The following is a 25,476-nucleotide window of genomic DNA, read 5'->3' on the forward strand; positions in this document are numbered from 1 at the left end:
TCCCGGCCAGTTCCTTCCACCCCACATTGGACGGTGGGACGTTTCTGATGGAGAGTGGGTCGGCGTGGCCCTGCGGGGCCGAGGTTGGGGGGTATCATCCGGGAGGTTTCCATCTGTAGCGACAAATCTCTCCAACAACTTTACTAGATGTTCCGCCCTCCAGGGGTCACCATGGCCAACCTAGTGCTGCAATTTACTGGGAAGGCTCCTGGAAAAAAGGTTGACAGCCACCCGCTCCACGATTTGTGCATGCGTACAGACATCAGATTCCAGCCATTTCTTTACCAGATGAAATAAGTCAAACATTTGGGACCGGGGAGATTTGTATAACTGGTATTCACAGGCCCATACCTGTCTAGCTTGCACAGCGGCCGTAACCCCTAGGCGAGCAAGTGCACTTGCAGTATTTGTGGCCTCAAGGTGGTGCTTATTTTCTTTGCACTATTAATTTGCATTTTATTTAAATGGTAGCTGATTTGCACTATAGCAAATGGCACTCTATGTGATTTGATTTTGATACATTTCTCAATTCTTATATAATTCGATATATTTAATTAACATAATTATGGTTCAGTGATTTTTGTGATTTTGAGCACTTGCTCTATATGGTGGATATATCATGTTATAACTGGCTTGTGTAGTTATTTTCTGTTATAGTTTCCTTCCCACTTTTTATGTATTTTATGCTGTATTTTAAGTATATGTCAATAAAAACTCCATGTTTTATTATACTGGCGCTAATCTTCCAATTCGTTTATGAATGACAAGGAGTTGTCCTAGTAGTGAACAACTCCTTCAAGAAGATATAATTTTCAGTTAGAACATATTAACATTCCGAACACGAAAAAGGCTTCTCCCCTGTATGAATTCTTTGGTGTCTAAAAAGAGATGATTTCTTCACAAAATATTTTCCACATTCTGAACAGGAAAAAGGCTTCTCCCCTGTGTGGGTTCTCTGGTGCATAACAAAATCTGATTTCCGGTTAAAGCATTTCCCACATTCTGAACATGAAAAAGGCATCTTCCCTGTATGAGTTCTCTTGTGCTTAACAAAACCTGATTTATCATTAAAACATTTTCCACATTCTGAACATGAAAAAGGCTTCTCCCCTGTGTGGGTTCTCTGGTGCTTAACCAAATCTGATTTCTGGTTAGAACATTTCCCACATTCTGAACAGGAAAAAGGTTTCTTCCCTGTGTGGGTTCTCTCGTGTCTATCAAGATGCGTTTTCCGGTTAAAACATTTTCCACATTCTGAGCAGGAAAAAGGCTTCTCCCCTGTGTGGGTTCTCTCGTGTCTATCAAGATGTGTTTTCCGGTTAAAACATTTTCCACATTCTGAACAGGAAAAAGGCTTCTCCCCTGTGTGGGTTCTCTGGTGATTAACCAAATCTGATTTCCGGTTAAAACATTTCCCACATTCTGAACATGAAAAAGGCATCTTCCCTGAATGAGTTCTATTGTGCTTAACAAAATCTGATTTATCGTTAAAACATTTTCCACATTCTGAACATGAAAAAGGCTTCTCCCCTGTGTGGGTTCTCTGGTGCTTAACCAAATCTGATCTATGGTAAAAATATTTTTCACATTCTGAACATGAAAAAGGCTTCTCCCCTGTGTGAATTCTCTGGTGGCTATCAAGATGCGCTTTCTGATTAAAACATTTTCCACATTCTGAGCAAGAAAAAGGCTTCTCCCCTGTGTGTGTTCTCTGGTGGGTATCAAGATGCGGTTTCTGATTAAAACATTTTCCACATTCTGAACATGAAAAAGGCTTCTCTCCTGTGTGAGTTTTCTGGTGCTTAACTAAATCTGATTTATGGTAAAAATATTTTTCACATTCTGAACATGAAAAAGGCTTCTCCCCTGTGTGAGTTCTCTGGTGATTAACTAAATCTGAGTTATGGTAAAAACATTTCCCACATTGTGAACAGGAAAAAGGCTTCTCCCCTGTGTGAGTTCTCTGGTGATTAACTAATTTTGATTTCTTGTAAAAACATTTCCCACATTCTGAACATGAAAATGGTTTCTCCCCTGTGTGAGTTCTCTGGTGCATAACAAGGTGTGATTTCTGATTAAAACAATTCCCACATTCTGAACATGAAAATGGCTTCTCCCCTGTGTGACTTCTCCGGTGTCTAACAAGGTGTGATTTCTGGTTAAAACAATTCCCACATTCTGAACATGAAAATGGCTTCTCCCCTGTGTGAGTTCTCTGGTGTATAATAAGATCTGATTTCTGATTAAAACATTTCGCACATTCTGAACATGAAATAGGCTTCTCCCCTGTGTGAGTTCTCTGGTGCTTAACTAAATCTGACTTATGGTCAAAACTTTTCACACATTCTGAACATGAAAAATGCTTTTCCCCTGTGTGAGTTCTCTGGTGGCTATTAAGATGCGTTTTCTGGTTAAAACATTTTCCACATTCTGAACAGGAAAAAGGCTTCTCCCCTGTGTGGGTTCTCTGGTGGCTATCAAGATGTGCTTTCTGGTTAAAACATTTTCCACATTCTGAACATGAAAAATGCTTCCCCCCTGTGTGGGCTCTCTGATGTCTATTAAGATGCGCTTTCTGGTTAAAACATTTTCCACATTCTGAACAGGAAAAAGGCTTCTCCCCTGTGTGAGTTTTCTGGTGCTTAACAAAATCTGATTTCTGGTTAAAAGATTTCCCACACTTGGAACAAGAAAATCTATTCTCTGCTGTGTGAATTTTTTTATGTTTAAGAAAAGACTTTTGAAGGGGAAAACTATTTCCATATTCTGAATGTGAAAATGCCTTCTTTACTTTAGGAGCAATTCGTTTTTTAATGCTTATTTTGTGACGACTTTGATTTTCCTTAGTAGTCGGTAATGAATCAGAAGACAGGACCTGTTTCAAAGGATCAGATGACAGATCTTTGCTGTGAAGGGATGATGGTATATCTGGAGTAATGATATTCACTTCAATTGTATCCTGTGGGATCTCAAGATCATTTGATTTAAAAATTGAAGATGTCAGCTGTCCCTCTGATCTCCTGGTACTGTCATCTGCCAAGAAGAAAACCAATTATTATTTTTGAATAAAATATTCATGAATTTTATATTTTTGAACATTTCTACTTAAACTGTCTGTAAAAATGGCAAGTTATGTAAAATATTAAATTATTCACCAGGACAATGACAGTTCACAGTCTAATAGAAAACCTCATAGGATGAACCAGTAGAGCATGGTGTTCAACTGTTTGTTCATTCTGCCTCCCAAATATGGAATAAAAAGCCACCAAACAATGTTATGTAGGCAAAAATAATAACAATAAAAACTTCTACTTATCTCACAAAAAACAAGCCCCCACTCTGGTCCATCATCTGTGAGTGGAAAAACAGAGGGTTTCCACATTATTAGTGGCTCAAAGGCTCTTGAGAATCAACATGGCTTCCATAAACCAGTCCAGCAATATCCACTTTCCCAAAGTCAAATCTCCCCCTTGCTTCTGAGCCTTTCAGTGTATCCAAACCACATTTAGCCTCCATGTATTTGGCATTACTATAGTGAGAAGAACCCACTTAATTTATGGTGTGTGTCTCCTGGAGCACAATCTGGACACTATGTGGTGGGTAATATTACGGAAAATGTGCAATTTTCACTCTCCAACATCTAGTGTGAGCTAATTTCCAGAAAATGCCCGTGGAGTCAAAATATTCATTACTTCTATAGATTATATCACTGAGAGTTATGATTTCCAAAATGGAGTCACTTTATGGGGATTTCTATTGCTCTGGTTTTCTGCCATTTTGTCATATTAGGTCTTCTGCAAATGGTGTGTCCTATCTCCTCTGGGATCTGCTCCTATGACTTTTGCTTCTGTCACCAGACATCACCATATTTATTCTGCAGGCGGCACTAGTGATCCTCCACTACTGCACACTTAGCTTTTGGAGGAGGGTGAGAGCAGTTCTGCGATTCAGGAGACTTGAGCCCAGAGAAGCAAACAGGACATGTGTTTTTGTAACAGAATGAGATTTGGTACAGAGAATCAAGGAACATCAAAAAGACTTTAGAAGGAGAATGAGCGACAATCCTTCAGGACAGCAGATGGATTGCATGGCATTGCAAAAGAGACACAGATTTGAATTCTATATGATTCTAACCTAAGGGTAACGGCCCTAACTGGAAAGATTCGGATCTGCTCCATTAACCATCAGAGTGACATGGATACATTTTGGGAAGACCAGGGGAGGACGAAGAAGTCACCTGGACCCATGGATATGTTGCTTTGGGGTTGCTAGGAGAGACCCACCAGTTGCCTAGAACCCATGGAGACATTTGGAGTTGCTAGGAGGGACCCATCGGTCGCATGGCACCATGGAAACTCTCGGAGAGGCCAGATTTGGACCCTCAAGTCTCCTGGTCTTGTACCTCGATGGACGGCTAGCTTCCTAAGATTGCAGCTGCCTTCTCTCTGTGGGGGCCCGACAAAAGCGGGGGTCCACTGGTTGAGGTAGTCGGCCCTGGAAGTCTCCAAAGTTGCAGCTGTTCTATCCCAGGCGGGCGGAGAAGGAAAGGTGAGACTGTGTAATGTTGTACCATCTTGGGCATTTGCTGGGACTGTTTTGTGTTTGTTGTCCGCTTTGTGGTTCAATAAAGTATTGCCACGCTGTTTTACCCTCACCCTGTGTTGTCTGAGTAGTATTAAGCCCACGGAAGACCCCGGGTCTTCACAATCTGCATTCAGATAGCTAAATGGCGCTCCTTCTTAACCTGCCATGTGCCCAGACAGTAGTGTACAACCATATATAGGGTATTGTCGGATTCAAGAGAAGTTGGAAAAAAATTTCTAAGGCCCATTTGTTTCCTATTATCCTTTGTGAAGAATTCCAAAGTTGTCACCACATAAAGTGACACATGTCAAATTTGAAAAATGAGGCCTGGTTAGGAACAGAAAACTGGCTGCAGGAAGTTGCTAAATCAGGGTTTTATTGGCACTAACTACTGTAGTCAAAAACTGACTATAGACAATAACACATCTACTGAAATGATCAAACTCAACAGTCTTCATCAGTAAAAAATGAGTAACTAGTGGTGAAACCTCTCTGAGGTCTAAACAATGATAAGGGCCAATATTTTCTATCAGATGAGTTTCAAGAAGAAATATTAGACATTGAAAGATAACTTTTTATAATAGTGCAGAGCTGAGGTGTCTTAAATTTAGCCCTCGGGCATTGGCAAGACGTAATGGAGACCTTCTTTTAAAGACTACCAGGAAGTTACAGAGTCACATAAGTGAGTCAGGCCGATCCCACCACAATAAAGCTATCATACAAAAAGAACCTGTAAAAAAAAAAGACAGAATAAAAGATACCGTATTTGCCGGTGTATAAGACGACGGGGTGTATAAGACGACCCCCAACTTTTCCAGTTATAATATAGAGTTTGGGATATACTCGCTGTATAAGACTACCCCTCTTCTAACGCAAATACGGTAAAAATTGAAAAAAAATCAGATTTGATTTCAATATGGTAATTTTAAAGTGATGAACCTTACCGGCGATTGGCTGGTTGTTGTATACAAATCCTGCTTGGATTGGTCAGCTCTCCCTGCCTGCCCAGCTCTCCCCGTCTCCAAGACTATCAGAGCGGTAGCACATCCCTCTGGCCCTTGTATCATTACTGGTACCTCCTTCTCTGCCTCTCTGATCTCACTCCTGAGGACTACAGTGATGAGGTGAGAGGGACGCCTGCAGCTTGCTTCACTTACACTTTGCCGGTGAGGCGCCCCCTCACCTCGTCACTGCAGTCCTCAGGAGCGAGATCAGAGAGGCAGAGAAGGAGGTACCAGTAATAGGATACAAGGGCGGGCCAGAGGGATGTGCTACTGCCCTGATAGTCTTGGAGACAGGGAGGGCTTATAAATTACCATAAATACCGTATTTTTCGGACTATAAGACGCACCGGACCATAAGACTCACCTAGGTTTTAGAGAAGGAAAATAGAAAAAAAATGTAAGCAAGAAATGTGTTCACGATGCACTTTTAATGGGGAGGGGGTCTTCTGATGACACTAGTACAGGGGTAATGTCCCCCAATTCTGACAATATCCCCCATCCTGGTATATATGCCCCCCCTACCGTTTATACGTGGCATCCCTCCATCCTAGTATGCATGGAACCCCTCCATCCTGGTATGCATGGCACCCCTCATCCCTGTCCTGGTATGCATGGCACACCTCATCCCTGTCTTGGTATGCATGGCACCCCTCATCCCTGTCCTGGTATGCATGGTCCCCCTAATCCCCATCATGCTGCACATAAAAAAAATAAACATTCCTACTCACCTTTCTTCTCTCCTCCAACTCTGCGTCCTGTCTGCCCGCACTGATCTCGCCATGAGAGCCGTGCATGGCGTCACTACCATGCGCGGCTCACAAGGAGAGATCAGCTGCCGGAAGTCACTGCTCCCCATGCCGGGACTGTGTGCGCGGGAAGCAGTGACTTCATCCTCCTTAATAGCCGGCACACACGCGGCTCCTGCTGCTGCCGGGCGATCGCGTGTGCCCGCTATTAAAGGGCACAAATATTCACCCCTTCCCACGCCCATGGGCATGGAGAGAGGTTGAATATTTATGCCCTTTAACAGCGGGCACAGGCGATTCCGGCAGGAGCTGCGCTGCGTCTACACTGTGTAACGCTATTAAGGAGCATGAATATTCAGTGCTCCCACACCCCATGGGCGTGGGGAGCAGTGAATATTCATTTTCTTTAGCAGCGAGGACAGTGTAGGCTGCAGCAGGCGGCTGCTGCCTCCTGTGCCCCGCTCCTCCGCGGCTACTGCTCCCCCCACACCCCACATATCATATATATATACCCCCTCCTCCCCCAACACTCGGAGTATAAGGGTATACGCCCTATAAAATGACACCCGGCGTATAAGACGACTCCTGACTTTTGAGAAGATATTCAGGGGTTAAAAAGTCATCTTATACGCCGGAAAATATGGTATGTTACATCCTCAACAACAATGTATGTATCAGGGGAGAGAACTTCAAACCTAAACCAGGGCCGCACTCATTTATGGTGGACCATTGGAGCTACTATGACTCCTGACCAGAAGAGTAGAGAAAGTATTAGCGCCCCCATTTCAGGAGAGATTGTGCAGTAACCTGAATTCCTTAGGATGGAAAACATAATGGAATTTATGATGTGGAGTGAATCCATGAAACCAGGGCTCGAGCCAACACATCTCCTGCAGGTGTGAATAAATGTATATTACAGCCATCAGCCACGCACAGCTTAGAGATATATCATGGCACAGGTGTAATGTTTTCTGTATAGTTTATCACAATCCTGTTTGAAGTTAGTTGGTTTGAAAAGAAATTGAAAAGTCAGGATAAAGGGAAACTCTGCTGTTATTGTACAGAAATTCACACTTGGCCCTCACTGCACATTTAATGTTGTAGATCATAAAAGTGAAGTTTGGCCAGAAAGACTGGACCTGGTCTTGTAGGGACCATATGAGCACATTCAGCAGCACAGAAGGGAGAGAAGGTAGATTCATGCAATAAGATATCAGGGATCTAGGAAGCCAACACCATCATTACCCTCCTCTTTCTCTTCAAATGATTTTCTAACTTGTCAGCACATTCTACATACGCTGTCATTTGGCTTTGTAGTTTACAGATCTGAGCAGGTAACTGACAGAGTTTTCTAATCACAGGGAGTAGGTGGATCCTCCAGGTTGTAAGTTCTACAGAAAAGGTCTTTCACAATTACACAAAGTAATGTGAACATTTATGGATGGAGGAAAATGTTATGGTCTAGAGGTAAAATGATGATCACACAATTGTGACACAACAGCACTACACCAGCGATAAAGCAGCCACAGCCGGTGACTGAGAAGAATCTGTGACTTCTTTGCACTTTGTGGTTACTACTCACCTGGGTAGTCATATGTAGGAATCGCCTCCTTACACCGCTCATCACCCCTCACATATGTCTCTGTAGTATTAATATGGGTCAGATCTTCACCCTGAAACAAATATTGTAAAAGTCACAGACAGATGAGAAGTCACATCTATGATCAGCTCTAATCCTGCCATCTCCACCGTTCTCATTACACAAGTATAAAACATATAATACTGGTTGATAAAATATGACTGAGCACAAGACCTTCACAGCCGTCTACACATCATAGGGGAGATCTCATGACACCTTCTCTCCATCTACCTGATGATCCTGAGGAACATTGGGATCTTCTTGTTTACAGTCCTGTGGAAGAAGAGGACGGGGACATCTCTCTGGTGTTGTCCTCTTACTGGATAAAACTGGAGGAAACACATATAGGGACTGAATTCATTCTTTACATACAGATAATTATAGGCCGTGTGTATTTAGTCCTGTCCATTACCTGGTGATGTGAGGAGCTGGGGAACCTCCATCATGACGTCCTTGTATAGATCTTTGTGTCCTTCTAAATACTCCCACTCCTCCATGGAGAAATAGACAGCGACATCCTGACACCTTATAGGAACCTGACACATACAATGATACCGTCATCCCCCGATCCTTTCATAGCGTTCCTGTACCATGTCCCAGCATTCCCAGCAGTGTCACCTCTCCAGTCAGCAGTTCAATCATCTTGTAGGTGAGTTCTAGGATCTTCTGGTCATTGATGTCCTCATGTATCAGGGGGTGAGGTGGAGGCCCCGTGATTAATCTCTGGTTATGGAGAGACACATTAATAAATCTCACTCCAGACATTTCCAGAGTCCTCACCTCTCCAGTTCTGTCCATCTGTTATTCCCATAGATAAGAATGATGCAATGTGACGTCATCAGAATCTCTCACCTCTCCAGTAAGCCGGAAGAGGATCTCTAGGGTGAGGTGCATTATCCTCTCCGCCATCTTCTTTCTGTCTCTATCCATTCTTCTCTAGGAAAATCATACAGATAAATTATTAGTATCTCATATTGTGGGAATCTGAGTGGATTGAAGATGAGTTGGTGTAAAATATATACAATTCTGTGTAATAAAAAAATTAATAGCATTGTGATGCCGGTATAAAGCAATAATGTGGTAGAGCTCTTCATACATCTTGAGGTCAGACAGAGATACCTATGTGCTATCAGTTGGGATTACGGAAGTTATAAAATAATTCAGGTAATTTAACAATATAAAGAAACAACAGTCTTTATACAGCCAATAAAATATGCTAATGGTTTATTTGTATACATCTCACCACTCCATGATAAGTTCTGGAAAGAAGAGGTCTTCTCTCTCCACCACCTACTCTACACTGTGTGCACGATTATTAAACAATTTGTATTTTTGATGATTACTTTTATTATTTAACATCTCCAGTGCGGTCGGTCAATCCAAAGGGTAATAAACCTGAATATTTAAGAAAGAAAAAGTGAGGTGTTGTCTTAGGAGAATATCTCTGTGTCCAGAATTATTATGCAACTATATGAAAAATGTACATTTTCCATCTTAATTGTTTATTTTCATCTGGTATATTGAGACTAAGAACCAAACATCTCAATGTCCAAAAATACATTTCTGACATTTAATAAAAATTTATCAGTGACCAATATAGCCACCATTCTTCTCAATACTAGTGATAAGCCATCCATCCACGGAGTCAATTAGTTTCTTAATCTGTTGACGATCATCTTTGTGGGCAGCACCAGGCACAGCCCCCAACACTGATCAGAGAGGGGACTGTTCTCCTTCACCATAAATCTCGAGTTTAAGAAAAGCTCAAAAGATCTCAGTAAGGTTTAGGTCCAGTGAGGAAAAGGCCATGACATTATTCTTTCATCTTTAAGGCCTTTCCGGGTACTGAGCAGTGAAGACTTCGATGCTGCGATTGAGCATTGTCCTGCAGAACAATCCTATTTTTTTTTTAAAGATGTTGATTTTTTCTGTACCTCTGTTTAAAGAAAGTGTCAACCAAAAACTGGCAGTAGGTTTGGGATTTGATTCTGAGTCCACATTCAACTAAAAAAAAGTCCAACTAGCTCATCTGTAGTAATACCAGTCCATAGCATTACCCAACTCTATCTCGCTGACGTCTGAATTTAAGTCTAGGTCTGTGCCCATTACCAATCCAGCCACGAGCCCATCCATCTGGTCCTTCAAGAGTCACTCTCATCAGTCCATAAAACTGTAAAAAAAATCTGTCTTCAGCTTTCTTTTGGTTAAGTCTTGATGTTTGCACTTGTGTCTTGTTCAGTGGAGATTGATATTCAGCCTCGGCCTTGTCTCTGAGCACTGAACACCTAGTTCTTCTGGGCCTCCAGGGAGGCTGCGATTCTGGAATACGACAGCACTGGAAGATAATATCTTCCTGGTCGCTTCACCTTTGAGTCTTCTGAAATCTTTTGCAGTTAATGTTATTCTGTTTATTTCTTTAGCAACCCTGTAGACTTTTGAAGCTTCTGTGGTAACGCCCAAATATCAGAGCAATTTAAGGAGATTTGCATCCCTCTGTAAGACTTTTAACCGTTTTTGAATTTTTAGAGTCAGTTAAAACTCTTTTTGGCCGATTTTGTCTGAGGACAAGAAGCTGTCCAATAATTCCCCCCCCCTCCCCGATAAAGGGTGTCAATATCCATAGGCCACACACCCCTCATTACACAAAAAAAAATTTGGTTCAAAATGGTGCTGGTATAAAGCAGACATGTGGGAAATGTTATTTATTAACTATTTTATGTGACATATCTCTGATTTAAGGGCATAAAAATTAAAATTTTGCCAAAATTTCTGATCACAAAGTAATGCCAAGTCACATCGAAGAAATTTTAACACTATCATGAAGTACAATATGTCACAAAAAATAATCTCAGAATCAGAGAGATCCGTTGAAGCGTTCCAGAGTAATTACATCATAAAGTGACAGTGGTCAGAATTGTAAAAATTGGCCTGGTCATTAACGTGCAAACCACGTTCGGGGGTAAATGGGTTAACACAACAAAAATAAAAATTGAACAAAGCAAATAATATATATCAAACCAAAGGAAAGTATCTACGTATCAGACAATTGTCTAGTACCAATAAGATGGTGACATATCTATGCTAGGATATGAATGGCAGACCATTTGGGAATAATCAGAAACACCAAACATGAGTTTGGTCAAAAACCTTTATTTCACAAGCAATTGGTTACATGGTGGCACCTCAGAAGCGGGAGACCACACTACATAAAATACAGTGATTGTATAATACACAAACAGTTCTATATGTACAATATATCCAGAAGTCTATTGATCCAATTCTGAACATTATTGGAGAGTTTGGTGAATGGTCAGGCCTGTCCATTAATTGGGATAAGTCGGCTATTCTACCATTTGATGATATCTCTAATTCGAGCATATTAGAAAAAATAAGAAAAAAAAGTATTTAGACAGCCACCAATTGTGAAAGTTCTGCCACTTAAAAAGATGAGAGAGGCGTGTAATTGACAACATAGGTCGACCTCAACTATGGGAGACAAAATGAGAAAACAAACCCTGAAAATCACATTGTCTGATTTGGAAAGAAAGATTTCTGGCTCTCACAGATCTGTAACTTCTTCTTTAAGGGGCTCCGCTGTCCTCTACTCATTACCTGTAGTACTGGCACCTGTTTGAACTTGTTATCAGTATAAAAGACACCTGTCCGCAACTTCAAACAGTCACACTCCAAACTCCACTATGGTGAAGACCATAGAGCTGTCGAAGGACACCAGAAACAAAACTGTAGCCCTGCACCAGGCTGGGAAGACTGAATCTGCAATAGACAAGCAGCTTGGTGTGAAGAAATCAACTGTGGGAGCAATCATTAGAAAATGGAAGACATACACGACCACTGATAATCTCCCTTGATCTGGGGCTCCACACAAGATCTCACGCTGTGGGGTCAAAATGATCTCAAGAACGGTGAGTAAAAATCCAAGAACCACATAGAGGGACTTAGTGAATGACCTGTAGAGAGCTGGGACCAACGGTACACAGGCTACCATAAGTAACACACTACGCCGCCAGGGACTCAGATCCTGCAGTGCCAGACGTGTCCCCCTGCTTAAGCTATTACATGTCCATGCCCGTCTGAAGTTTTCTAAAGAGCATTTGGATGATCCAGAAGAGTATTGGGAGAATGTTATATGGTCAGATGAGACCAAAGTAGAACTGTTTGGTAGAAACACAACTCGGCGTGTTTAGAGGAGAAAGAATGCTGAGTTGCATCCAAAGAACACCACACCTACTGTGAAGCATGGGGGTGGCAACATCATGCTTTTGGGCTGTTTCTCTGCCAAGGGACCAGGACGACTGATCCGTGTACATGAAAGAATGAATGGGGTCATGTATCATGAGATTTTGAGTGCAAACCTCCTTCCATCAGCAAGGGCATTGAAGATGAAATGCGGCTGGGTCTTTCAGCATGACAATGATCCCAAGCACACTGCCAGGGCAATGAAGGAGTGGCTTCGTAAGAAGCATTTCAAGGTCCTGGAGTGGCCTAGTGTCTCCAGATCTAAACACTATAGAAAACCTTTGGAGGGAGTTGAAAGACCGTGTTGCCCAGCGACAGCCCTTAAACATCACTGCTCTAGAGGAGATCTGCATGGAGGAATGGGCCAACATACCAGCAACAGTGTGTGCCAACCTTGTGAAGACTTACAGAAAACGTTTGACCTCTGTAATTGCTAACAAAGCATATATAACAAAGTATTGAGATGAACTTTTGTAATTGACCAAATACTTATTTTCCACCAAAATTTAAAAAAAATTTCTTCCCAAATCAGACAATGTGATTTTCAGGATTTGTTTTCCCATTTTGTCTCTCATAGTTGAGGTCTACCTATGATGTCAATTACAGGCCTCTCTCATCTTTTTAAGTGGGAGAACTTGCACAATTGGTGGCCGACTAAATACTTTTTTTCCCCATTGCATTATATGGCAGCGGAATTGCAACATTTGGGTGGGTGGCAAAGTGCTGCAAACCCAAATAGTATTAAGGGGTTAATTACTTCAGGAACACCGTGGAATATTCCTATTCATATAGTGGAACTGAATGACCTCGTACACAAGAAATCAATATACCCTACACTTGCTCTACTCTACAAGTGCTGGGATAGGGGTAAAGATATAATGGAAATAGGAAACTGCAATGAATCTATACCTATATGGTTTAATAATAAATATGCTGAGTTCTATAAATTAGAGGGATTTCGGAGTTGGGTGGATAAAGGAATATATACGATATAAAACATATTATCTGAAGGGATACTTAAGTGCTTTGATCAATTAAAGGGGGAATTTGGGATGACAAATAAACAATTCTATAAATCTTTACAGTTTCGGCATTCATTTAATGCACAATCAAGATGGACTCCCTTTTGGGTAGAAAATAATACTTTTGTTAAGTTGGTATTAGAGAAGGGAAATAGTATGGGTCGTATTTCTGATATTTACTGAGTCCTTCTTGATAAATATTTAAGAATATTTCCTTCTCCAGCTAGAAGTAAGATATAGTAATTGCAAGTTATCAGACGGTAATGGGCAAGCTGAAAGGATATATTGGAGAGATGCATGTATGTCATCCCTACGGTATGTTATTTTTTTATTGTATGTGTTAGGAGGGCGGTTGCAGACGACTTTAATATAATGGAACGCAACCGACCCCGGGGTCCGCGATGCAGCCTGGTGGACTGCTGCCGAACACTTTCCGGGTGGAAAGGGAAGCAACCAACTTAAATGTAAAACCCCTCCGTGTTTCTGCACACTGGAACGGGTATAGCAATTCGCACTATCTCCGTTAGCTGCACGAGAGATAGGCAGAGAAAAACTATCTGTAGTCCTGTTACAGCACAGGGACTACAGTGGCGGCATTAGGATGCGTGTGTGACTACGCCAACGGGTACACGTTCCTCCAGCCGGCGTGCTACCGGACTGAAGGGTAAAACTCCACGTGGCTGACAGGCGATAGCCGTGGACAGGACGTCTGCAGGCTGCTCGGGGTGATAGGTGACCCCTTTGGCTGAGCCACGGTGCAAGACGAAGCTACCTGCCTATGCACATCTAAGCCTGCCTAAGCGACCTGTGCTGATCAGCCGAGCGAACTCTGGCATCAGCAGGTTCCGGAGTGAACAGCTAGGGAGCACGTGGAACACAGTTGTCCACACCACAGCATCACTTGCTCAAATGATCAGAGCGCGCCGCCATGTTTATGGGCGGGCCATTTAAAGACTAAACCCTGCCCACCGACGCGCCATTGGTGACGCTACCCATGGACCAATCAGGCGGTGCCAGGTCACCGGGTCAGGTGGGTGCCAAACCACCAATCACGATCCGCCAGGTCATGGACGTGCTCAGTGCGGCGAATCCTGGACTTAGACTCCAAAAGCCCTATCTCCCTCTGCAACCTATGCTTAACATTGCTAGGCACAAATACCCAGGAGACAATCTGCACATCTCGTGGACCAGATAGGCGTTGGGGCTGATGATGATGCTGAGCAGCATCAGCCCCACCTGGACCAAAATGGGAGACCACAGAAGCTTCTGAACCCATTTCAAATCAAGCAACAGACTGACGCTTAACAGTATGTACTGGTTTCTTGTTTTGTAAAAAAAACTAATGAAAAAAATCTCAATAAAAATTTATTGGATTATAAAAAAAAAGATTAGAAAAAAGGCTTCTCTCCTGTGTGAGTTCTCTGGTGCTTAACCAAAGCCGATTTCTGGTTAAAACATTTCCCACATTCTGAACATGAAAAAGGCTTCTCCCCTGTGTGAGTTCTCTGGTGCTTAACCAAAGCCGATTTCTGGTTAAAACATTGCCCACATTCTGAACATGAAAAAGGCTTCTCCCCTGTGTGGGTTCTCTTGTGACTATCAAGATGTGATTTATGGTTAAAACATTTCCCACATTCTGAACATGAAAAAGGCTTCTCCCCTGTGTGGGTTCTCTGGTGGTTATCAAGATGCTCTTTCCGGTTAAAACATTTCCCACATTCTGAACAAGAAAAAGGCTTTTCCCCTGTGTGAGTTCTCTTGTGTCTATCAAGAATCATTTTACGATTAAAACATTTCCCACATTCTAAACAGGAAAAGGGCTTCTCCCCTGTGTGGGTTCTCTGGTGCTTAATCAAACCTGATTTCTGGTTAAAACATTTCCCACATTCTGAACAGGAAAAAGGCTTCTCCCTCGTGTGACTGTTCTGGTGTCTAACAAGATTCGCTTTCCAGTTAAAACATTTCCCACATTCTGAACATGAAAAAGGCTTCTCCCCTATGTGGGTTCTCTGGTGCTTATTAAGATACGCATTCCGGTTAAAACATTTCCCACATTCTGAACAAGAAAAAGGCTTCTCCCCTGTGTGGGTTCTCTGGTGGCTATCAAGATGCGCTTTCCGGTTAAAACATTTCCCACATTCTGAACATGAAAAAGGCTTCTTCCCTGAGTGGATTCTCTGGTGGTTAACCAAAACATATTTATTGTTAAAACATTTCCCACATTCTGAACAGGAAAAGAGCTTCTCCCCTGTGTGGGTTCTCTGGTGGTTATCAAGTTGTGCTTTCTGGATAAAACATTTCCCACATTCTGAACATGAAAAAGGCTTCTCCCCTGTGTGAGTTCTCTGGTGGATATCAAGATGCGCTTTATGGTTAAAACATTTCCCACATTCTGAACATGAAAAAGGCTTCTTCCCTGAGTGGATTCTCTGGTGGTTAACCAAAACATATTTATTGTTAAAACATTTCCCACATTCTGAACAGGAAAAGAGCTTCTCCCCTGTGTGGGTTCTCTGGTGGTTATCAAGATGCGCTTTCTGGATAAAACATTTCCCACATTCTGAACATGAAAAAGGCTTCTCCCCTGTGTGAGTTCTCTGGTGGATATCAAGATGCGCTTTATGGTTAAAACATTTCCCACATTCTGAACATGAAAAAGGCTTCTCCCCTGTGTGGGTTTTCTGGTGAACAACAAAAACTGATTTCTGGTTAAAACATTTTCCACATTTGTAACAAAATCTATTGTCCGCTGTGTGTATTTTTTGATGTTTAAGAATAGACTTCTCGAGGGTAAAACTATTTCCATTTTCTGAACGTGAAAATGATTTCTTTGCTTTAGGAGCAGTTCGTTTTTTAATGCTTATTTTATTTTGATTTTCCTTAGTAGTCGGTAATGAATCAGAAGATAGGACCTGTTTCATAGGATCAGATGATTGATCTTTGCTGTGAAGGGATGATGGTATATCTGGAGTAATGGCATTCACTTCAATTGCATCATGTGGGATCTCAAGATCATCAGATTTAAAAATCTCCTGTCCATCTGATCTTCTGGTACAGTCATCTGCCAAGAAAAAAAAAAATATTAATTTTGAATAAAATATCATTGAAATTTATATTTTTGAACATTTCTACTTAAAATGTCTAAACAAGCACATCCCTGGGCTACATGCTAATCCAGAGAAATGAAGAGATATATGCTCAAGTTTAAAAATCAATTTTATTAGACATAAATCTAAAAAATAGAGGAATATTTTAAATATTTTAAATATTCCTGTTATTTTTTAGATTTGTGTCTAATAAAATTGATTTTTAAACTTGAGCATATATCTCTTCATTTTCCTGGACTAGCATGTAGCCCAGGGATGTGTTTGTTGAGATTGATTTAGAAGTGGTATGCAATCTTTATTTATTTTTCTATGGGATTCTTGTGTTAATTGTACTTAAAATGTCTGTAGAAATGGGAAGTTATTGACAGAATGGCAGTTCACAGTCTAACAGAAAACCTCATAGGATGAACCAGTAGAGCGTGGTGTCCAACTGTTCATTCTGCCTCCAAAATATGGAATAAGAAGCCATCAAAAAATGTTATGTAGAAAAATGATACCAATGAAAACTTCTACTCATCTCACAAAAAACAAGTCCCCACTCAGGTCCATCATCTGTCAATGGAAAAACAGAAGTTTCCACATTATTAGTGGCTCAAAGGCTTTTGAAAAGCAACATGGCTTCCATAAACCAATCCAGCAATATCTGCTCTCCCAAAGTCAGATCTTCCCCCTCGCTTCTGAGCTTTGCAGTAGTTTATGTGCCTAAACCACATTTAGCATCCATGTATTTGGTTTTACTATAATGAGAAGAACCCACTTAATTTACAGTGTGTGTCTCCTGGAGCACAATCTGGGCACTATGTGTTGGGTAATAAAATGATATATTTGCAATTTTCACTCTCCAACATCCACCGAGTGCTAATTTCTGGAAAGTGACTGTGGAATCAAAATAGTCACTACTCCTATAGATTATATCACTGAGGGTTATAATTTCCAAAATGGAGTCACTTTATGGGGATTTCTACTGCTCTGATTTTCTGCCATTTTGTTATATTAGGGTTTCTGCAAATGGTGTGTCCCATCTCCTCTGGGGCATTTACTTCTCCTCCTGCTTCGACTTGTGTGACATCTGCTTTTGTCACCAGGCGTCTCCTTATTAATTCTGCAGGTGGCACTTGTGATGGAAGAGACATCAGAACCAGAAGCTCTGGGCGGCGCAGGCTCTGTCCAGCCACTAAGATTAGGGTTGTTGGGACCAGTAGTACCATCCAGTCTGGCAGTATGGGTGTGTGCTGTCCAGCTAGAGTAATCTGCTCCCTGCTTCAGCCATTTAGAAAGCACCGCACCCTACTAAAGCTGGAAGCATATTGCTGGAAGCTGCCAGATACAGCCTTGTTCTCCTCTGGTTCAGTCCTGTGTGCTCAGCTCCCAGCTTGTGTATTTGTTTCTTCTTGTGACCCCGGCCCATTTACTGACTACTCTTGTGTCTTCTGATTTGTTATTTTCTCTGCCCTCCTAGTTCTGACCCGGTTACCTGACTATTCTTCTTGACGTTAAAGGGTGATGAGCAAGGCAATCCCTGGGATCTGGAGTATATAGCGCCAAGCATGTTCATGGTGGCCATCTTTTGAGCTGCCAGGTGACCATGAACAGTGGCCCCAATACATTGTGTCCACAAACTATTCCAGCAAGATCTGCATTCAAATAGCTAAATGCCGCTCCTTCCCTTCTTAACCTGCCATGTGCCCAGACAGTAGTGTACAACCATATATAGGGTATTGTCGAACTCAAGAGAAGTTGGAAAATAATTTGTAAGGTCCATTTGTTTCCTATTATCCTTTGTGAAGAATTCCAAAGTTATCACCACATAAAGTGACACACGTCAGATTAAAAAAATGGGGCCTGATTAGGAACACAAAACTGGCTGCAGGAAGAGGTTAAAGCAGAGGGTTACTGAAGTCAAAAACTGTGACTATACACAATAACACATCTACTGAAATGATCAAACTCAACTGTCTTCATCAGTAATAAATGAGTAACTAGTGGTGAAACCTCTCTGGGGTAATTGGAGTATGGGGCTCGGTGGGTCTTTGCAATCTAAACTATCGTAAGGAACAATATTTTCTATCAGATGAGGGTCAAGAAGAAATATTAGACATTTAAAGAGAACTTTTTATAATACTGCAGAGCTGAGATGTCTTAAATTTAGACCTCGGGCATTGGGAAGACGTAATGGAGACCTTCTTTTAAAGACTACCAGGGAGTTACAGACTCACATAAGTGAGTCAGGCCAATCCCACCAAAATAAAGCTATCATACAAAATGAAACTGGAAAAAAAAGACAGAATAAAAGATATGTTACATCCCCAACAACAACGTATATATAAGGGAGAGCTCCAACACTAAACTGGAGTTGCACTCATTTATAGTGGACCATTGGCGCTACTATGACTCCTGAGCAGAAGAGTAGAGAAACTATTAGCGCCCCCATTTCAGGAGAGATTGTGCAGTAATCTGAATTCCTTAGGATTGAAAAATAATGTAATTTATGGCGTTGAGTGAATCCATGAAACCAGGACTCGAGCCATGCCAACACATCTCCTGCAGGCGTGAATAAATGTATATTACAGCCATCAGCCACGCACAGCTTAAAGATATATCATGGCACAGGTGTAATGTTTTCTGTATAGTTTATCACAATCCTGTTTGAAGTTAGTCGGTTTTAAAAGAAATTGAAAAGTCAGGATAAAGGGAAACTCTGTTGTTATTGTACAGAAATTCACACTTGGCCCTCACCGCACATTTAATGTTGTCGATCATAAAGGTGAAGTTTGGCCAGAAAGACTGGACCTGGTCTTGTAGGGACCATATGAGGACATTCAGCAGCACAGAAGGGAGAGAAGGCTGATTCATCCAATACGATATCAGGGTCCTAGGAAGCCAACAGAATCATCACCCTCTACTTTCTCTTCAAGTGATTTTCTCTTTTGTCAGCACATTCTACGTACGCTGTCATTTGGCTTTGTAGTTTACAGATCTGAGCAGGTAATGGACAGAGTCTTCTAATTCCAGGGGTTAGGTGGATCTTCCAGGTTGTAAGTTCTACAGAAAAGGTCTTTCACAATTACACAAAGTAATGTGAACAATTTTGGATGGAGGAAAATCTTGTGGTCTAGAGTTAAAATGGTGGTCACACAATTGTAACACAACCGGACTACACCACTGATAAAGCATCCACAGTTGGTAATTGAGAAGAATCTTTAACTTCTCTGCATTTAGTGGTTACTACTCACCTGTGTAGTCATTTGTAGGAATCTCCTCTTTACACCGCACATCGCCCCTCACATATGTCTCTGTAGTATTAATATGGGTCAGATCTTCACCCTGAAACAAATAATATAAAAGTCAAAGACAGATGGAGAAGTCCCATCTATGATCAGCTCTAATCCTGCCATCTCCATCGTTCTCATTACACAAGTAAAAAACACATAATACTGGTGGATAAAACAAGACTGAGCACAAGACCTTCACAGCCGTCTACACATCATAGGGGAGATCTCATGACACCTTCTCTCCATCTACCTGATGAGCCTGAGGAACATTGGGATCTTCTTGTTTACAGTCCTGTGGAAGAAGTGGATGGGGACATCTCTCCAGTGTTGTCCTCTTACTGGATAGATCTGGAGGAAACACATACAGGGACTGAATTCATTCTTTACATACAGATAATTATAGGCCGTGTGTATTTATTCCTGTCTATTACCTGGTGATGTGAGGGGCTGGGTAACCTCCATCATGATGTCCTTGTACAGATCTTTGTGTCCTTCTAAATACTCCCACTCCTCCATGGAGAAATAGATTGTGACGTCCTGACACCTTATAGGAACCTGACACATACAATGATAAGGTCATCCCCCCGATCCCTTCATAGCGTTACTGTATAATGTCCCAGCATTCCCAGTAGTGTCACCTCTCCAGTCAGCAGCTCAATCATCTTGTAAATGAGTTCTAGGATCTTCTGGTCATTGATGTCCTCATGTATCAGGGGGTGAGGTGGAGGCCCTGTGATTGGGCTCAGGGGTCTTCCCCATCCCTCAGACACAGGGTCCTGACAGTGCTCACTACAGGTCTTCTTCACTACTGTGTAATCCTGGTTGTGAAGAGACACATTAATAAATCTCCCTCCAGACATTTCCAGAGTCCTCACCTCTCCAGTTCTGTCCATCTGTTATTCCCATAGATAAGAATGATGTAATGTGACGTCATCAGAATCTCTCACCTCTCCAGTAAGCCGAAAGAGGATCTCTATGGTGAGATGCATTATCCTCTCCGCCATCTTCTTTCTGTCTCTATCCATTCTTCTCTAGGAAAATTATATAGATAAATTATTACTATCTCATATTGTGGGAATCTGAGTGGATTGAAGATGAGTTGGTGTAAAATACATCAAATTCTGTGTACTAAAAAACATGAATAGCATTGTGATGCCGGTATAAGGCAATAATGTGGTAGAGCACGTCATACATCTTCAGATCACACAGAGATACCTATGTGCTATCAGTTGGGATTACGGAAGTTATAAAATAATTCAGGTAATTTAACAATATAAAGAATGCAACAGTCTTTGTACAGCCAATAAAATATGTTAATGGTTTATTTATATACATCTCACCACTCCACGATAAGTTCTAGAAAGAAGACGTCTTCTATCTCCACCACCTACTCTACACTGTGTGCACGATTATTAGATAATTTGTATTTTTGATGATTATTTTTATTAGTTAACATCTCCAGTGCTGTCGGTCAATGCACAGAGTAATAAACCTGAATATTTAAGAAAGTAAAAGTGAGGTGTTGTCTTAGGAGAATATCTCTGTGTCCAGAATTATTATGCAACTATATTAAAAATGTAAATTTTCCATCTTAACTGTTTATTTTCATCTGGTATATTGAGAATAAGACCCAAACAACTCAATGTCCAAAAATACATTTCTGACATTTAACAAAAATTTATCAGTGACCAATATAGCCACCATTCTTCTCAATACTAGTGGTAAGCCATCCATCCATAGAGTCCATTAGTTTCTTAATCTGTTGACAATCATCTTTGTGGGCAGCACCAGGCACAGCCCCCTGACACTTATCAAAGAGGGGACTGTTCTCCTTCACCTTAAATCTCGAGTTTAAGAAAAGCTCAAAAGTTCTCCGGAAGGTTTAGGTCCAGTGAGGAAAAGGTCATGTCATTACTCTTTCATCTTTAAGGCCTTTCCGGGTACTGAGCAGTGAAGACTTTGATGCTGCCATTGAGCATTCTCCCGCAGAACAATCCTGCTGTTTTTTTTTTTTTAAAGATGCAGATTTTTTCTGTACCTCTGTTTAAAGAAAGTGTCATCTAAAAACTGGCAGTAGGTTTGGGATTTGATTTTGAGTCCATATTCAATTAAAAAAAGTCCAACTAGCTCATCTGTAATAATACCAGCCCATAGCATTGCCCAACTCCATCTCGCTGGCGTCTGAGTTGAAGTCTAGGTCTGTGCCCATTAATGATCCAGCCATGGGCCCATCCATCTGCTCCGTTGAGAGTCACTCTCATCAGTCCATAAAACCTTTAAAAAAATCTTTTTTCAGCTTTCTTTTGGTTAAGTCTTGATGTTTGCACTTGTGTCTTGTTGGTGGTGATTGATATTCAGCCTCGGCCTTGTCTCTGAGCACTGAACACCTAGTTCTTCTGGGCCTCCAGGGAGGCTGCAATTCTGGAATACTACAGCACTGGAGGATAATATCTTCCTGGTCGCTTCACGTTTGAGTCTTCTGAAATCTTTTGCAGTTAATGTTATTCTGTATATATTTTTTGCAACCCTCTAGACTTTTGAAGTTTCTGTGGTCACTCCCCAATATCTGAGCAATTTAAGGAGTGTTGCATCCCTCTGTAAGACTTTTAACCATTTTTGACTTTTTAGAGTCAGTTAAAACTCTTTTTGGCCGATTTTGTCTGAGGACAAGAAGCTGTCCAATAATTCCCCCCCCCCCCGATAAAGGGTGTCAATATCCATAGGCCACACACCCCTCATTACACAAATACACATCACCCGATCTACTTTATTTTTCGGACTATAAGACGCACCGGACCATAAGATGCACCTAGGTTTTAGAGGAGGAAAATAGAAAAAAAAATTTAAGACAAAAATGTGGTCATGATGCCCTGTTAAGGGGGAGGGGGTCTACTGCTGACACTGTTACAGGGGTATTGTCCCCCAATTCTGTTAATATGCCCCATCCTGGTATATATGGCCCCTTTCCCTGTTATATGTGGCCCTCATCCCCATCCTGATATGCATGGCCCCCTCTTCCCTCTTCCTGGTATGTATGGCACCCTTCATTCTAGTATGTATGGCCCCCCTCACACCCATCCTGGCATGTATGGCACCTTCATCCCTCTTCTTCCTATGTACGGTACCTTCATTCCTCTTCCTGGTATGTATGGCACTCGTCATCCCTGTGTGTATGGCCCCCTTCATCCTTGTATGTATGGACCTCTTCATCTCCGTATGTATGGCCCCTTATGCCTCATCCCTGTATGCATGGCCCCCCTTATGCCTCATCCCTGTATGCATGGCCCCCTTTATCCTTGCATGCATGGCCCCCTTCATCCCTGTATGTATGGCCCCCTTCATCCCTGTATGTATGCCCCCCACATCCTGGTATGCTTGGCACCCCCTGATCTCCATCACACTGCACAGAAAAAATAAACAATCATACTCACCTCCTCTCTCCTCCAGCGCTGTGTTCCGCTCTGTGCCGGAATAGTCACTGCTCCCCACGCTGGGACTGCGTGCGTGGGGAGCAGTGACCTTCATTCTCCCTAATAGCGCGCACGCTGTTGCCGTAGCACGGCTCCTGCTGTGCTCGGCTGTCAACATGCCCGCTATCAAAGTCCATTAATATTCACCACACCCATGGGATATTCACTGGGCGTGGGGAGCAGTGAATATTCATTTTCTTTAGTAGGGGGCACAGTGTAGGCTGCAGCAGGCGGCTGCTGCCTCCTGTGCCCCATTACTTTGCCACTGTCACTGTAGCTTCCCTCACAGCCACAGTATTTATTTATATCGGACTATAAGACGCACCTCCGACTTATCTCCAAAATTTTGGAGGAAAAAAGGTGCGTCTTATAGTCCGAAAAATAGAGTACTTCATCCACTAACAAATGTTTATATAACTTGCATTTGTAAAATTTGCATAAAAATGATCATATGGTCAAAATATTCACTTGCTTAATAATTGCACGAACAGTGTATGTTTCAAAGTGATCAAGAAAACTATTTTTTATTCTCCACTGCTATAAGCTATGGGTGCAATGTTCAGGAATCATCCCTCAATCCATAGATCGTGGATTACACATCTCACCCCTGACAAAGCCAAAAAGTGAAAATAGTTGGGCAATATTCTGAAGTTTGTCTCCATTGTGATTATGATATGTTATAAGCAAGTTTAAATCTCTCAGTTATGTTAATGTGTATTAGGGGTGCACTGTTTTTTTATGGTAATACAAAAAGAAACACTGGCATGGTGGCAACTAGCAGGGTGCAGTGCATGCTCAGGAGTTACAAAAAATAAATGATTACAACCATATCCTGTAGATTAGAGCAAAAGAGAAGAAAGCCCCTATTAGTGGTGTGGGCCACTAAAACTATGGGGGCTAACAAAGATGAGGATCATTACTGCATATGGCAATGAGAGGGGGGCTATTACTTTATAGGGCACTATAGATGGTTATAGCACTGTGCGGAAGTGGGGACAAATGGGCAGGACAACAAAGGAGAGTAATGAAAAATATATATATGAAAAAGACAAAATATTAAAAAACACACAACAATAAATTTTTATATCATTCCCCCCCCCCAAAGTAAATAGCAAAATGTAATACATTGAAAAAGTTATTCGGTATTGCCATGCACGTAACTGCCTGAATTAATAACATTTTGAAATATTTTTTCCCATGTGGTATAAATTGAAACACTTGGAATAATGTTTTTTGATCACTTCAATTCCACATAAAAATGTAATAAAAAGCTATTAAAATGTCATATTTCCTCCAAAATTGTATCAGCAAAAACAAAGAAAACAAGAAATAATCATTGAAACCAGATCATCGATGGAAGAATGAAAATAGTTACAGGTCTCAGAAAATGGCGACACGAAAAAATTGTTAGATACTAAATTTTCAGCCCAGGTGACATCACACCTGTAGAGCATTAGACCGCTGCAGTCAACCACTGATCTCAGAACTGATGCCAATTTATTCAGTATGAACTGTTGAGCTCAGTGACTGGCTGCAGTTGTCACACATGCTAAAGACATGACATCACCACTGCAGCCTATAAAGAAGACCCGAGCAGCAGCAGAGCCGGCACTGGAGCAGGGGAATGTGAGTAATGCGGATTATAGTATTTGTTACACAGGCTCGTAGACTGTGTATAGAACACTGAAAGGGGAATCCTCTTCTATGATACTCCTATCTGCTGTTAGTCCAGGGCACATTGTGATGTTCAAAGTTATAATGAGCCTTAGCCTGAGGACAGACAGGAATAATGATGAGATGGCCACATCATGCTGAGGACTTTGCCACACACTTCAAAAAAAAGATCTACCAATTAAGGCAAGTCTTTATTTTCCCACCACCACAACCCGTTTGTGTACCAGACCAATTCCCTTTTCCTATTACCTTCCTCTCCAACATCACTGAAGGAGAGCTTACTCGCCTCCTCTACAAATCACACCTCACCACTTGTGCACTCGACCCCATCCCACCTCCTCCCCAACCTAACTACCCCACTTATCCCGGCCCTAACCCACCTCTTCTACCTATCAATATTCTGGTACCTCCCTTTCTGCTTTCAAACATGCCACAATCACGCCTGCCCTCAAAAAACCATCCCTCGACCCGCCCGCTATGTCAAACTATAGCCCCATATCGCTGCTACCATTCGCTTCCAAACTCCTTCAGCAACATGTACACACTAAACTTTCTTCCCATCTCTCATCTAACTTGCTCTTCGACAACCTACAATCCGGCTTCAGCCCCCATCATTCCACTGAAACTGCCCTGACCAAAATTACTAATGACTTACAGCCAAAGCTAACAGACAATTCTCCATACTCCTCCTTCTAGACCTG

The 25,476-nt window shown here is 41.7% G+C and overlaps 2 protein-coding genes across 2 annotated transcripts; both read right to left on the minus strand.

Annotated features, from left to right (window-relative positions):
• Nucleotides 1-471: 471 nt before the first annotated feature.
• LOC141212806 (uncharacterized) lies at nt 472-20,658 on the minus strand. The gene is made up of 6 exons (XM_073665112.1): nt 20,579-20,658; nt 20,270-20,449; nt 8,386-8,509; nt 8,205-8,302; nt 7,917-8,007; nt 472-3,033 (listed from the first exon to the last, which is right to left on the minus strand). Exons 1-6 carry the CDS (start codon nt 20,654-20,656, stop codon nt 827-829), a joined length of 2,778 nt encoding a protein of 925 aa, XP_073521213.1. The 5' UTR covers nt 20,657-20,658; the 3' UTR covers nt 472-826.
• On the minus strand, nt 14,047-19,685 carry LOC141212769 (uncharacterized). The gene is made up of 2 exons (XM_073665077.1): nt 19,593-19,685; nt 14,047-16,313 (listed from the first exon to the last, which is right to left on the minus strand). The coding sequence occupies exon 2, from the start codon at nt 16,171-16,173 to the stop codon at nt 14,641-14,643; it is 1,533 nt and encodes a 510-aa protein (XP_073521178.1). The 5' UTR covers nt 16,174-16,313; nt 19,593-19,685; the 3' UTR covers nt 14,047-14,640.
• Nucleotides 20,659-25,476: the final 4,818 nt, after the last annotated feature.

Source organism: Phyllobates terribilis, unplaced genomic scaffold, assembly GCF_046119375.1.
Source record: "Phyllobates terribilis strain yellow unplaced genomic scaffold, ASM4611937v1 Scaffold_186__1_contigs__length_3700242, whole genome shotgun sequence".
Taxonomy (NCBI): Eukaryota; Metazoa; Chordata; class Amphibia; order Anura; family Dendrobatidae; genus Phyllobates; species Phyllobates terribilis.